This window comes from Crinia signifera, chromosome 6 (assembly GCF_055691185.1).
Source record: "Crinia signifera chromosome 6, ASM5569118v1, whole genome shotgun sequence".
NCBI classification, from domain to species: Eukaryota; Metazoa; Chordata; class Amphibia; order Anura; family Myobatrachidae; genus Crinia; species Crinia signifera.
The window spans coordinates 190810289-190825852 of NC_139222.1; the positions used below are offsets into that span (position 1 = coordinate 190810289).

Below are 15564 nucleotides of genomic sequence, written 5' to 3' on the forward strand. Positions count from 1 at the left end.
AATAAAGAGAAATGGGGATACTGTGTGACATAGCATGTACTGGCAGTCCTACAATGTGACATTGTGTAAAACTAGGGCGCTACTATGGGTCATAAAATTAACTAGAGCACTACTGTGGTGCATAATTTTAACTAGGGCACTACTATGTTTTGTTTTTTTTAATCGAGGTGTCTCTCACAAAGTATTGGAACAGGAACCCCTTGAAAATGTGGCTATAGTTCTGGTTATGCCCCTGCACCTAATAGTAACTACAAGATGTACAAAGTAACATGCTCAGTGATAGTAATACCTAGACTGCTGCAATACTGTTGGGGTGAACCAAGAGACCCAGCAATCCTGGGTAGTAACAAGGGTTGGACATGGATCTGTCCTATTGATATTAAGGAGAGAGACTGGCCCATGTGCAGTGTAAATGGTGCTGACCCAGGAATATCTCAGTGTGATCGGAATCTGACCTGGATCGCTTCCAGGTTGGACCTGTGCTCAAAATTGAGGGTTGGACCTGGTATTTTGCTCTAAAAACGATATACATTTGTCACTAGGGATGGATATCGAAAGGTATATGCATGGGATATGGCCAGTACTGATTGATGGAGGAAGACAATCACACACATGATAATACATAAGGAGTGACATACAGGACACATGAGGAAGCCTCTGACACTCGAAGGTCACATCAGTGCACATTACATACATAGCCTTGTGTATGTGTTTATAGGTGTATGTGTGTGTGTATGATGAGGCGCTGATGAGTGGCACAGCACCGTCTCCCTCACATCCTGTCATGTTGGAGCAGGTGTGGTGTCAGGAGGAGCCCCCTCCTCTCTCCACTGCTGCGGCGCAGGCTCCCTGCTCATCCCCCCTCCAGCCTGTGACTCTCCTGCTCCAGTCTGTACGGCTGCTGCTGCTGCTGCTGCTGCTGCTGCTGCTGCTGCTGCTGCTGCTGCTGCTGCCTGTGCTCCGGGCTCCCAAGTAACGGCCAGTGTCAGATCCCCTTTCCATCACCAGCCCAGGACCAAGCCTTTGCCCCTAGCTCGCCCCGCAGCCAGGATGAGAAACCCGGCAGGCACCTGCCTGTTCCTCCTGCCCCTGCTGCTCCCCATCGCCTGGACGCAGGGAGACGGGAAAGAGGTGGAAAACACCGGCAATTTTATGGAGGATGAGCAATGGCTGTCCTCCATCAACCAGTACAGCGGCAAGATCAAGCACTGGAACCGCTTTAGAGACGTGAGTGCAATGGTGGGGACTATTGTGGGCGGTGGGGGCAGGTTGTTCTATGGAGGTAATTGCAGAATGATGGAGAGGAGAGGTGATGCCAGGGCTGCTGCTATGTACACCATACTGACTGCATTGCATGGTATCCGGGGAATACAGGACTGGAGGGACCTGGTCACCCTATAGTGAGGGGTATTGGGTGCATTGCATGGTGTCTGGGGAATACAGGGGAATTACAGGACTTTAGGGATCTGCTCATCCTATAGTGAAGGGTATTGGGTGCATGGCATGGTGCCCAGGAAATTACAGGACTGGAAGTGACCTGCTCATCCTATAGTGAGGGGTATTGGGTGCATTGCATGGTGTCTGGGGAATACAGGGAAGTACAGGACTGTAGGGACCTGCTCATCCTATTGTGAGGGGTATTGGGTGCATTGCATGGTGTCTGGGAATACAGAACTGTAGTGACCTGCTCACCCTATAGTGAGGGGTATTGGGTGCATTGCATGGTGTCGGGGGGATACAGGGGAATTACAGGACTGTAGTGACCTGCTCACCCTATAGTGAGGGTTATTGGGTGCATTGCATGGTGTACAAAGAAGGCAAGGGAACTACAAGAGTCCAGGGACTATAGCGAGGGTTATTCGGTGCATTTTTTTTTTGTGTATGGGGACTATAGGGGAACTACAGTACTGTAGGTACCTGCTTACCCTATAGTGAGAGGTATTGGGTGCATTTCATGATTTGGGGATACCAGTTTATTAGTGCACTGCTACGGTATTTATGTATAATATTTATTTCCTGGTATAGGGGAATATAGTGCGCTAGACATGCTATGTCATGGGGAGCTGGTTACTGGCAGCTTAACAGTATAGGGAGTGCATATACAACATATACTGTAGGTGTCCTGCTGGGGAGATAATGAGGTAAGTCAGAGGCAATGCAGAGCTACAGCCTGGATGGGATTAGTTTTAAAACTGATGCAAAATCTGTCATTGTAGACTATGCAGAACACAGAGGTGAAATACTGATGAATGGAGGAAGACCTCTAGTAAGATGCTTAATGTTAGGGAGGATGTGAGAGAGGCAGGGGACCTGGCAGATTCAGTACTGTATGGAATAACCCCTTCCCTCTCTCTGTGATTATGTATTGTATTATAGAAAGTACTATATATGTACTACTAGATAGAAGGCTGATGTGAGTGGGTAGCATCAGTTACTGTGTTACATTGGTAAGGGGCTTTGGGATAAGAGTAATGTGTCACAATATTGATTCACAACTGAAGCATTTGTGCTGCACGGCTATGATGGTGGTTATGGATCTGGAGGGTACCAGGCTTGTAGCTCATACAAATATTAGTGGCAAATGAGAGGAAATGGAATATAATAGCCTGAAGCAGGGCCCTCTTACAGTACCTCCAAATCTATCTGTTATTACCCAGTTTGTTCTATCACTGTCTACAATTGTAAAACACAACAGAAGCTGCTGCGCTATATAAGGAACTGTAAATAAATGAAATAAATATGTGTATACAGGTAACCTTTGGGTTACACCACATAATGTATATGTTTGGGACAGTTGGCTGGAGTTTGCTACAGAGATACTACTACAGCGAAGCCATAATAATGACTGATCTATGAGTAGCCTGGTATTGAAGGATATTTGATTGGATTACCCTATGTGTAATAATAACAAAATTTGATTTGATACAATTTGAGCTTCTTGTGTGTTATTATGTCCTTGTTGGAACATATAAACATATATACAGATAGTAACCTGTATGGGTATTGTAAGAGAAATGGACAGGGCATATACAACAGGTTTCTGAACTAGATAGATAAACAGAGAGGAACTGGGCTTTGCTGAAATAAATAAATATAAAGCCACACATTTTGCAGTTTGTTTAAATCAAATAACACAGGTTGTATGAGGCAAAGCATTGACAATTGCACATTGCGGTGTAATACAGATGGGTGTTGTCAACAAGCAGAAGAATTCATATATGTTTTATAGCGGTTCTCAGGCTTTTGAAGGGTTATGTGAAAGAGGTAGTGCTGAAGAGAAGGAAGTACAACTATGGTACAGTCTAAATAGTGAGGGTGGTGGTGGTTGTTGTCTGATGATAATTTACAGTGTTATGTTTTTGTACTGGACAATCACCTGATTCTGCATTCACCTGCAATGAGTAGTGGGCTACAGTATATTATAATAACAAAAAGATAAGAGACAGGCTTCATAGTGATTTAATAATATGTATTCATAGGTGATTACTGTTGGTGTTAAGTAACACCCCTGTCTCATTCATAAAGCATTATTATACTTTCGTTCTTTAATGTTGCAGAAAGTCATTAATATCTGCTTTTATTTAGATATGTGTTACAACAACATATATTTAATAACATGAATAGAAAGGATTGCTTGTGGTGTAGGGCTAATGAAAGATGGATGACAGTGACACTGGCACTGAGGGTCTGGTGTACAGTGTAGGTGTAGACACAATGACATGGTTACATGCAGACAGCAATAGGAAAGTGAGGAGATAAATACTGAGAACTGTGACAATGGGTGTGGAGAGATTGCAGCCATAGCAAGTGGATTTATATGTTTCAAGGGGAAGGGATAAAGCAGGCAGACAGGTGTATATAGCAAGGGGAGAGAATACAGCAGACAGGTGTATATAGCAAGGGGAGAGAATACAGCAGACAGGTGTATATAGCAAGGGGAGACAATACAGCAGACAGGTGTATATAGCAAGGGGAGGGTATAAAACAGGCAGACAGGTGTATATAGCAAGGGGAGAGAATACAGCAGACAGGTGTATATAGCAAGGGGAGAGAATACAGCAGACAGGTGTATATAGCAAGGTGAGGGTATAAAACAGGCAGACAGGTGTATATAGCAAGGGGAGGGTATAAAGCAGATGTGTATATTGCAAGTGGAGGCAATAAAGCTGGCAGGCAGGTGTGTATTGCAAGGGGAGGGGATAAAGCAGATAGGTGTATATTGCAAGGGGAGGGAATAAAGTTGCCAGGCGAGTGTTTATAACAAGGGGAGGGAATAAAGTAGGCAGGCAGGTGTATATTCCAAGGGGAGGGGATAAAGCAGATAGGTGTATAATGCAAGGGGAGGGAATAAAGTTGCCAGGTGGGTGTTTATAACAAGGGGAGGGAATAAAGTAGGCAGGCAGGTGTATATTGAAAGGGGAAGGAATAAAGGAGGGAGACAGGTGTATATTGAAAGGAGAGGGAATAAAGCAGTCAGGTGTTTATAGAAATGGGGGAATAAAGCAGGCAGATAGGTGTATATTGCAATGGTGTAAGTCTCGTAAAATGTGATTTCCTCCATATAAGACTACTACTACTCATAGTGCAATGCTTTGGACACTGCCAAACAAACATACTGTACTTCCAATCTCTCATCTCTTCTCATGCCACCAAACCTAAGTGACTTGTTAACACATTTAAGTCTCTTTTGTACCCTCCCCCTCCACTGCACCAACTACCATCAAGATTGATAACATCCGAGATGAAATAGTATGCTCTTCTGCAGCCTCTAACCTACTTACTTGCCCATCTGAACTAGGGATGGCCATTGTTGCCATTGCCATCGATGGTTACCATCGATGGCAATTCTGCAACTGGCCATCAATAGTGCTTAACTATGCAATGGATGACCATCGATATATTTACATATCGATTTTCATCCATTGTATTTGATTGATTGGCCTGTGGGCCAATCAAAACATAGGGGACAGGGCTTTACGGGTGTCGGGGAGCGGAGCTATGCTCCGTGCCCCGACACTTTGGGGGAAAAAAAGCAAAACATTGTTTTGCTATTCCATCGATGGTGGGAAACCATCTGGTTCTCCCCCATCGATGGCAAAAGTATTCGGCATCAGCCATGAACCATCAATGAGTTTGAATCATCTATGTTCGATGGCCATCCCTAATCTGAACCCTCTGGCACTTTCTCTTCATTTGATTACACAACTGAAAAGGAAGTATCCACCCTCTTCTATTTCTACTACTCCACTACCTCTCCTCTTGATCCTATACCTGCACAAGTCAATAAAACTCTCCTGCTTAACTAAAATCTGCAATCTCTCTTTTGCTTCTTGTACTTTTCCTTCTCTGTTCAAAGATGCAGTGATTACTCCCATCCAGAAAAAAAACACAATTCTGACCCTAACTCTCTCTATAACTACCACAGTGCTTTCTTTCCCATTGGGCTTAATGGGCAGCATGGGCCCAAGGATTCTAGAGCCCACTGTCCACTCCAATGGGGAAGACGACACTTCCCCGCGGAGCTGCTGAGGCTGTGGGTGGCAGTCAGCAGGGTCTGGGCAGGAAGGAAGCACTGCTGAATTTAAAAAAGACTAGCGGTACGCTGATTGGCTGAGAGAAATAAGCCAGTCAGTTTCCGGCCAGTCATTTCAAACTCATCAACGCTTCCTGCCCGCCACCTGGCAAATAGCGCTACAAGCTCCATGCCCCTGCTGCCCAGATGCCGCTGCCTGCAGAGAGAGGGGAACGGGGGGGGGAGAGGGGAGCAGGGGGGCCCCAGTGAATTATTTTGCCCAGGGGCTTGGGCTAATGTTAAGACGGCCCTGGACTACCTATCTCTCAGCTCCCATACCACTCAAAGCTACTCGAGAGTCTCATCTACTCTCGCCTCACACACTTTCTCAACTCTCACACCCTATTAGACCCACTTCAGTCAGGCATTTGTTCACAACACTCCACTGAGACAGCACTGATTAAAGTGGTGAATGATCTGGTAACTGCTACTGCAATTCTAAAGGATATTACTCACTACTCATTCTTCTAGATCTTTCTTCCGCATTTGACACTGTTGATCACACTCTTCTCATACAAACACTGCACTCCCTAGGTCTTAATGATGCAGCCCTCTCCTGGTTCTCATCTTACCCATCTGATCACTCTTTCAGTGTTCGCTTCTCTTACTCTACCTCCACTTCACTACCTCTGTCAGTCAGAGTTCCACAAGGCTCATTTTTAGGTCCTCTGCTTTTCCAAATCTATACCTCATCTCTTGGCAAACTAATCAGCTATTTTGGATTTCAGTTTCACTTATATGCGGATGATACTCAAATCTATCTATCAACCCCAGAGTTGTCACCAGTGGTTGTGGGCCGAGTCTCTGAATATCTCTCTGCCATCTCATCCTGGATGTTTTCTCACCACCTCAAAGGCAATATTTCCAAAATGGAATTACTTATATTCCCACCAGCCGAGAACAGTTACCATCCTGATATCTCCATAACTGTTGACAACTTGACAATCTACCCTACCCCACAAGCTCGTGCCTTGGGGTCATCCTCTACTCTGAACTGTTCTTTGTTCCCCATATTCAATCTGTCTCCAAATCATGATACATGCATCTAAAAAAACATATCCAAAATACGTCCCTATTTTCCAAAAGACACTAATCTCTTATCCATGCCCTCATTATATCCCGCATTGACTATAGTCTCCAAACTAGTCTTCTCAAGAACAGACTCTTGTCACTGCAATCCATTTTAAATGCTGTTGCTAGGCGTCCCTAGCAAGACGCTAAACGTCTGTTGATCCGCTCTGCCAGTCCCTCCATTGGTTGCTTGTATTTTACCTTATTCAATATAAAATACTTTGGTGTTCTCCCCATGCTTTAAGTTTCAGGCGGTCTGCCCGGCAAGAGGCGCCCTGCCACTCGGCACTTGCAGACTCAGAGTCCCCAGACCCCCGGCAGTCATTAAGGAGACATATCTACATCATATATTTGTTGGTGAGGTGCTCTCTGCACCTGTCTCCTGAGCGGCAGCAGCAGCAGCATCAGCCCAACTGCTGTGTCCCCCTGCACTCCCCGTCCTGCTGGTGGGCAGTCCCAGTCCCCGTGCGCTGTGCTCTGAGTGACAGCGCGCCCTCTGTGTGTCTCTCAGTACATCCTGTGAAGAGTTTGTATCCTGCGTTGTGCAGCCCCGCTGAGACAGGACAGCGCCATTAGTAACAGTGCATCCTGCTGGAGAGAGGAAGCAGACTCACGGAGGGAGAGAGGGAGCAGACTCACGGATGCTAGACATATATATATAGATGATAGATATAAATATTGATATATCTATATATATATATATATATATATATATATATATATATTTATATCTCCTAAGCAGAGGTAACACAGATAAGCGCAAATGCACGTTTTTTATGATTATATGATGACTAACGTTTGCCATCACAGAACATTGATAAGAATGCTTTGCAGAACAGTGCTGACCTCTGTGTCTGTAGAGGGGTTAATGAGTTAAACCAACACTCCGTAAGCATTCCTAATGAGAGAAGATTTCTTAGTAGAGGAATTTGAGAGAGGTGACACAGCAGGTCCCCAGCATATGTCTCAGACAGACCTTACTGGGATAGATGAACGCTGTGTCCACCTCTTTTGTCCAGTGTATTATGTAGCTGTGTCAGGCTGTTACACGGTGGCCTTGGTTATAGAGGGGAGAGACAGATATATCACTGGGAAGTGTGAGCTCTCATCTAGCGGGTATCCTGCACTTAGATTTTCCCTTTTTTTGTTGACAGCCTTTCTGAATATATAATGCTGGCAGCTACTCTCAGGAGACATTACATTTCAGTCTAAACAGCTGGCGCTGCATCATCACATATCATTATAATATTACATTGTTTCTCATCATTTCCTAGCTTGATGTGTGGATGAAAATAAAATAGAAAGCAATTGGAGAGTAGAAGCCAATGGGGCCCGCAGTTCTGAATGTGAATGTGCTAATGCTGCCCCTATGCTGACACTAACAAATCTAGATTTGCGTTAACTGTTCCTGTACATTTTATTTTGGATTGATGTCATGTAGGGAGGGGCTGGTTCTCCTGCCTATCACTATGGGCACATGGCAGGATTTATCATGCCTGGTGTATTATACATGGTATATTTTATATTGGCTTTGTAGATAAGATAATACTTTTGTAGCCATACAGGAGATGCATGGATGGGGCTGTGGGGAGTATTGTTGTCCACATATGATACTCCCACACATCAGCAGATGTGGGATATGCTCGTTAGTGTAAAAGCCCCTACATATTGTATGAGGGTCTTCCGTTGTTTGAATAAGGCAATAAATTGTCCCTTCTGTTCCTTCCTACTGCAAATCCAGGACTGCAGTGCATCCAATCAGCCCCTCCTTACTGTATGTAGCTAAACACTCCTCTCTATAATGAAGGAGATTGCCTTCTGGCTACGTTATTGAGCTGTACAATTAAGAAAAAAAGTCAATAATAAATCTAAAGACGGAGTTCCTGTTAACTGTAGTGTTCTGCAGACCCTCGTCTTGGTCATCAGTCCGACATGTTAATGTATTCTGAATGCACACATTTCCCAGAACTGCTGTCACTAAGATACTGGTCCCAGTGCTACATTTGCAACTGGTTCTACTTAGCATCTTAAGTGTTCCATTAAGCTGTGTTTGCAACTTAACAGGCTCTATAATAACACAAGGTATGCAAAAGCCTCATTATATAGTCATTGTATAGCCACATATGATCTCACAGTTCTAAAGAGCATATTAACCAAGCCTGTATTTCATAAAATCATTCCAAAACTAAGGTAGTCTATGTATTCTGGTTATGTAGCAATAGCCAGATAATTATTATTGTATATACAGACGGAGCCCGTTTCATCTTTGCAGGGGCCCTGTGACGACGGAGCTCCCTGCCGCCATCCAACGCCTTCCCTGCCGCCATCGCCAGTCCTCACCGCTGCCCCAAAACCCTCCCCCACCCTTAACCCTGCCCGTCTCCCTGAAGCGGAGACGGGCAGGGTCCCGCTGCCCAGCCGCCGAGAGACTGGGACGTGCGTGCGCATGATACGCACCCGCATCCCAGTCTGATGGAGTCCATCTCTGCCGGCTCTCACCAGCGGGGGCGGTCTGATGAGAACTAAGAACTTAATTGTAAATAAAGGATTTAAGAGTCTGGACCTGAAAATGTGTCCTGTGTTGTGGAATTTTCTGTATTGTCAGATTGAATCAAAGTTTGATATTGAAGGAACAGATATTATTTTGCTCTTCTGTTATTACATTAAAGGGACAAAGATAAAATCTTCTGTAATACAGAAAGAAATGAGAACATATACCCAAGGGACTGCAGTAGATTACTGTACAAGCTACTATAGATATTATGACCATTGGGTTAGTACTCTGTTAGGTCGCCTTGTGCCCTTAGTACAGCTTGACTTTGCCTAGGCAAGGATTCTATTGTCTGTCCACGCAAATCACAGAGCTTAAACATTCCATGAAAACATGCCTTGCTCAGTCTATTTCTACATTCAGGACCACACATCAGGTTCGAATCAGGATCGGTTGCTGCGAGTTTAGCTATAAAGACAATATCGATGGTGCAAATCCCACCGTGTGTACACAGCATGTTGCAGGGGACATGTCGGAAAGTGAAATGAGAGGTGCAGGGGGGAAAAAGGAATAGGGCCAACCCAAATACAGCCAATCAGCGCTGGCAAGGACTCATTTGCTGTGGTTTGGCTCCCCTACTTGAACTTTAGACTGTGCTGCAGCCCCATCTCTGGAGCCACCTCAAAGGAGGGTGGGGGGTGAAAGAGGGACTTGGTGTGAGAGGCACAGGGGCTAAAATTATAGCAGGGATTGGGAGGTGTAGGGAGTAAATAAAGAAGAGCGACACAGGTTTTAAGATAAATTCTGTTTAAGCTGCATGCAGTTCATCATGGCACTGGTCACATGACATGTTAGTCAGCATCTCCATGACAACACATCTCCACTCTGCATTCTGCTTGGTGAGTGGTTCTCTAACCAATACAATGGGTTGGAATGATGCCCCAGTATCAAAGGTTTCTTTATAATTTACTAGCTGAGGTACCTGGAGTTGCTCAGGTTTGGTTGTGCCTTACTTGAACTTTAGCCTTCTTGTTTTAAGCTGTGCAGTTCTTCCAACAGACCCAGGAGTTGGCTGCCCAGTATTGTTTTTGTTGATGGGGTTTTGCTTGTAGCCATAATCCCCAGACTCTCTCTAAGCAGCAATCTTTTTTTTTTCTTCAATGTTTTTTGGGGGCGATGCCTTTGCATTTTTTTTTTTTTGGGGGGGGGGGGGTATTTTTGGAAGTTAGTAAAACTTTTTGGTAGAAGTCACAACAGGAACCCAATCACTTAGTTAGGCATCCCTGACCATTTGTCATCTGTCTGTGGCATTTCCATTGAAATCCATCTAGTGGAAGGCCCAGAACACGCTCCTGGGGTCAAAGGTCTGCCTGACGTACACCAACTTGACATTGTACAGAGGTCCTGGCCACTCCAATAGACATCCCAGACCATTTGCCATCCCTCTTTGAAGTTCTCATGCAAATCTTTCCAGCAGAAGGCCCTGAACACTCTTCCCATGCCCATGGTGTGCCAGGCGTACACCTCTCTGCGTAGCCATAATCCCCAGACTTTCTCTGAGCAGTGATCTCTTTTTTAGTGGTTTTTTTTTTGGAGGGCAATGCCTTAGCCTTTTTTTCTGTATCTTTTGTATTTTGTAAATTTGTTTTGAAATTTTAATAACCTTGTATTTTTTTTTGGGGGGGGGGGGGGGGGGGGGCGGAATTTTGAACTTTTCTGGTATTTTTTTTGCAGTTTGTAAATTTTTGGGGTAGATGTCACACAAGGAACCCAAGCACTTAGCATCCCAGACCATTTGTTAAATGTCTGTGACATTTCAATCGCAATCCATCAAGTGGAAGGCCCAAAACACGCTCCCTGAGTCAAAGGTCTGCCCAGTGTTCATCCGATCCTTAAACACATCTAGACCACATTCTCCAATATTTCCAAGGAGGAATGATAAATAATGTGACTGCCTGTGTTTTCTTGTCCCATAGGTAGATGTGGCAATGCTAATGTATGCTGGTTATTGTTAAGGACATATATAGATGTGTCTGAACCTACGGGTGGACTGCCATAGTCTTTTTTGTTTGGTCACAGCGAGTAGATCTTTGTCTGCTTCGTCATAGTGGATGAGAAAGACATGTCTGTGAGAGTACGTCAGATGTGCGATTGAATTTTGTGTTAAACTAGTAACAGTGTGACTGAAACTCATGGAATGTTACTGCAAGCATATGTTGGAGAAACAATTGTCCATGTTGCAGTATTTCAGTGGTGGAAGCAACATACCGTGTGGATCAAAGAACAGCAGAAGCCTGACTTTACACAGAATTGTTTGGGTGGCAAATTTGCATGTTTCCATAATGTGAACGATTGTTCGTATTCCGTATCATTACGATGAATCCACAAATTCTCTTCAACATTTGAACAATGTTCTTGCACAATTCAGCCTGCTGCTACAACTGTTTTGATGTTAGTTGTCTGGATACCCACCTGGCACACACGTGATACATTTTCAGCAATTTGTCACAATGTGCTGGACCTTTTCGAATAGATGCCAAATTAAGCCACAAGTTTGCATCACCTCCTGTTATTTTGCAACATCTCCACAGCTTTGGTAATGTTGACACCTATAACCGTGATGGATGGTCATCCAGAATGCACCTCTTTGAAGTGCTTCTACCAATGAAATACTGCAGCATAGCTAACTATTTCTCCACCGTATGCTTGCCATAACATTTCATGAGTTTAATTTCTTCTTGTTTTAAGTTTAACACAAAATTAATTTTCCAATGTGATCTCATATACAAGTCTTCCTCATCTGCCGTGATGACATGTATGAAGATCTTCCACTTGCTGTTACCAAACAAAGAAGACTACGGCAGTCCACCCTAAGGTTCAGACACATGGATGTATGAGCTTTACAATAACCAGCATAGTGTTGCTTTATCTCCCTATGGAACAGAAAAACCGAGACCGTATCATCCTTATTGCTTATTGTATGTTACTCATGGTACACAAAATAGTACATTTATTACGTAGCATATTTTGCTAGCATGCCATAGTATAACAAATAACAATTTGTCCTTAGGGCTGGAATGGGTCCGCCAGTCAGTAATGTGGAAGGGGTATGTGTTATTTGGCCAGTGGATTTTATATTACTACAATTTATATTCCTACAAGAGTAGAGCTTTTCAGTTGGTGTTCACATAATGGGTTATGGATTTAGCAGGTAGTTGTGTGGTATCTCTGTAGGTTGTGCAAAGGAATATAAATTGCATTTATTTTCACCTTTTTCTCTGAGAAATAAAATCGCATTTCACGGAAATGGAGCAAAATAGATGTGTTTTTCTAAATCACAAATCTAAATCCTCATATTATATTATAATGTATACATAATTGAAATAATTAGAACACTACCTACTGGATACATCCTAACGGATGGGCCACAAATAATTAAACGTATTTGAGAAAACAAGATGATCTAAAAGTAAGGCAAAAACACAAGAATATATAAGCAAGGTCCAATGTCACAATGTAAAGAAACCTTCGGATACACTAACGTACATTATATACATATTTGTAAACTGCTTTGCACACTTAGGGAAATGATATGTGCCCATATGAATAGTTGTCCCATCTGTATGCTTAGTTTGCTATTAGTCATCATCAGTGAATCCATACCCCATCCTCTATTTGGTACTAAAGATACGTTTGTAAACAGGCGTATCTATGTTTACTGTACATCCATGTCTGCATAGTCCACACTTCTATTGACACACCATTACTGAAGTTTGGGTTTATGAGGCTCTGAGTGACTTGAGGAGATGACGTAAAGTTTGGAGTACATGTGGGCACTGAGTTTATTTGGGATGTGGGAATTTGAGGTACAAGATGATGTTCCAGTTGTTTTGTGGGTGGGCAGTTTTTCACAAGGTAGTGGGAGGGAGTTCAGCTCTGCAGCACAGCCAATGCAGATATCTGACAATGACGTGACAATTAGGCGGCCATTTGTGGTTTCTGACTAGACATATTTAGCACCAGTTGGTAGGTGTGTATGCTTACCTAGTCAGCCACTCTTTCAGCAGATCTGTTGACATAGTGTGTACCCAGCTTTAAGGCGATTTTGGCCCGATTTCACCCGATTCTGACGGATCGGGACAAAATATTGGTGAAATCTGCCCAAATCGCATGTGTCTGACATCCGATCTGATCCGATGCGCGGTCCCATGCGCATTGGGTCAGATTTGGACTTCGGAGTTACAGCACGTAAAATGAGTAGGACTCGGACCCATCAGCGGCACATCGCGGGTGATTTTTACCACCTGCGATGTATCTGGTCCGATTCCGAGGTTTGTGCCAGCTGGTGCGTGCTCTCTCTCAGCCAATCAGAGGCCGGCCAGTCATTTGACACATTATTTTAAACTTCTAATCCCCGCCGGTGCCTGGTATGTCTGTCCCGTTGATCACCGCTTGCTGCCGCACAGCACCTGCCGCCCGCCCCACTGCTCCTCACACCCCCACCCGCTGCAGCCGGTTACATGTGATAAATCGCACTACACACATTAAAAAAAAATGACGTATCAAGTGCCAAATCGTATGTGAGCAGTTGTGCAAGTAGAATTTTTTTCTTGGTGGAACTGATAGCCTCCACCAAAAATGGGCATGGTCATGTGTCATCAGGGAGCGTGGTCACACAAAGCTAGAGGAGTGACTAAATGACAATAGAGGCGTGGACACAGGAGACAGGGAATGAGAAACAGGGAATGACTGGGGGTGGGTTGGCTCTTGCTTGGGGGAGAGCCAGGCAGCAATAGTGGAGCCTGCTCTTCATGCTGTCGGCGCTGCTGATGCCTGTCAGTGTGAAAGGCTAAATCAGCAGTAGCCGGTAGCTGCATACAGCACCAATCATAACGCTGGGTGGGCGAGCTGCGGATGCATTATATTTAGACTTAAAATGAAAATAGAAATGACAGTGGATCAGGGGTAAGTGGTACTGCGTACCTGCAACATATTTCTTACAGGTACTCCGCTGTACCCCCTTACTTGCAACACTGTATGTGAGCCTCCCAGGGAGTTCCTTAGGACAAATCGGCCTAATGTATGGGGCCTTTAGTCATAGAGTTCATTCTAGCACCCTGCATCTTCCAAAACTGTGCAGTTCCTGTGTGGTCTGTATTTCTGCACTGATATGCATTACAGACCTGTGCTGGAAGCATCTCAGCAGAGGGAGACAGGGAAAAGGAACTGCATTGCTATTAAAAGCTGCAGGGTGCAAGAAGAAACAATAAGGGGGTATTGAATTTAGTGCTGACTATTCGAAAATCTGGCATGGTCAAAAAAACATGTGGATCAACAAATTACTTGCAAATCCACATGTTTTTGTCACATTTGCAAGAGTTTTTTTTAGTTATTTTTTGCCAATGCAGTTTTGACTTAAAAGAAAAAAAATTTAAACTGCATGGGCAAAAAATGACTAAAAAAAACTGTCCGAAAACAACCACAATTGAATGATTTTGTTTTTTCGGCTACCTGAATTTTTTTTTTTTTTACTTAATTCGGGTCCAATCAATTTGGACCATTGTGGACCTTTGTATCCTAGTTTATCAGCACCCAGGGACACACTGAGTTTTGTTGTGGTATTAATTGAATACCACCTATGTAATTTATACATAATAATTGCTGTAATAACTTAGGGCCTTATTTTGGTTCATTCTTTCTGACAAAATCCTTCTTAGATGGGCAAAACCATGTGCACTGCAGGTGGGGCAGGTGTTACTTGTGCAGAGAGAATTAGATTTGGGTGGGATTTCTTCAAAGTGAGATCTATATTGCAGTGTAAAAATAAAGCAGTCAGTATTTTCCCTGCACAGAAACAAAATTACTCACCCAAATCTAATTCTCTCTGCACATGTTACATCTGCCCCACCTGCAGTGCACATGGTTTTGTCCATCTAAGAAGGATTTTGTCAGAAAGAATGAACCAAAATAAGGCCCATAAATAATATGGAAACATAATGGGAGGATCATAGATAATCTTAAAAATCTATGATCTGATTTCTGATTGTCCCACATTAACAAAACTGTTGAGATTATGATTTGGTAAATGTTATAAAGGATTTGTCACCTAAACGTTATCACAAGGTGAAAATAATATACATGCAGAGTAATGCAATTGAGCAATGTCTATAAAAGGCCAGTTTGCAGTTTTATAGGTTTAAATCAGGAGCGTTCCGTTTAAGGCAAGCTAATTTCTGAAAATGTCTACGCTTATTCACCATGAAGAGGTCCCAGCTGTTCTCTGACATAGACTCCCCTCACGTTTCGTCCACCGCAGGGATTTATAATTTAATCTGCACGGATGGTGATTCTTAGATCTTGACTTCAAATCATTTCTCTGTGCCAAATTGCATGTGACACTGCCTTAAAGTTTACTGCCACTCAGAAAGTC

General features: G+C 43.6%; 1 protein-coding gene across 1 annotated transcript in view; it reads left to right on the forward strand.

Annotated features, from left to right (window-relative positions):
* The first annotated feature begins 879 nt into the window (after positions 1-879).
* Positions 880-15564, forward strand: part of SPOCK2 (SPARC (osteonectin), cwcv and kazal like domains proteoglycan 2) — a 152573-nt gene continuing 137888 nt past the window's right edge. The window contains exon 1 of the mRNA XM_083148469.1: positions 880-1227. Coding sequence (XP_083004595.1) covers positions 1051-1227 — 177 coding nt within the window. The 5' untranslated portion in view covers positions 880-1050. The remainder of the gene's footprint in view (positions 1228-15564) is intronic.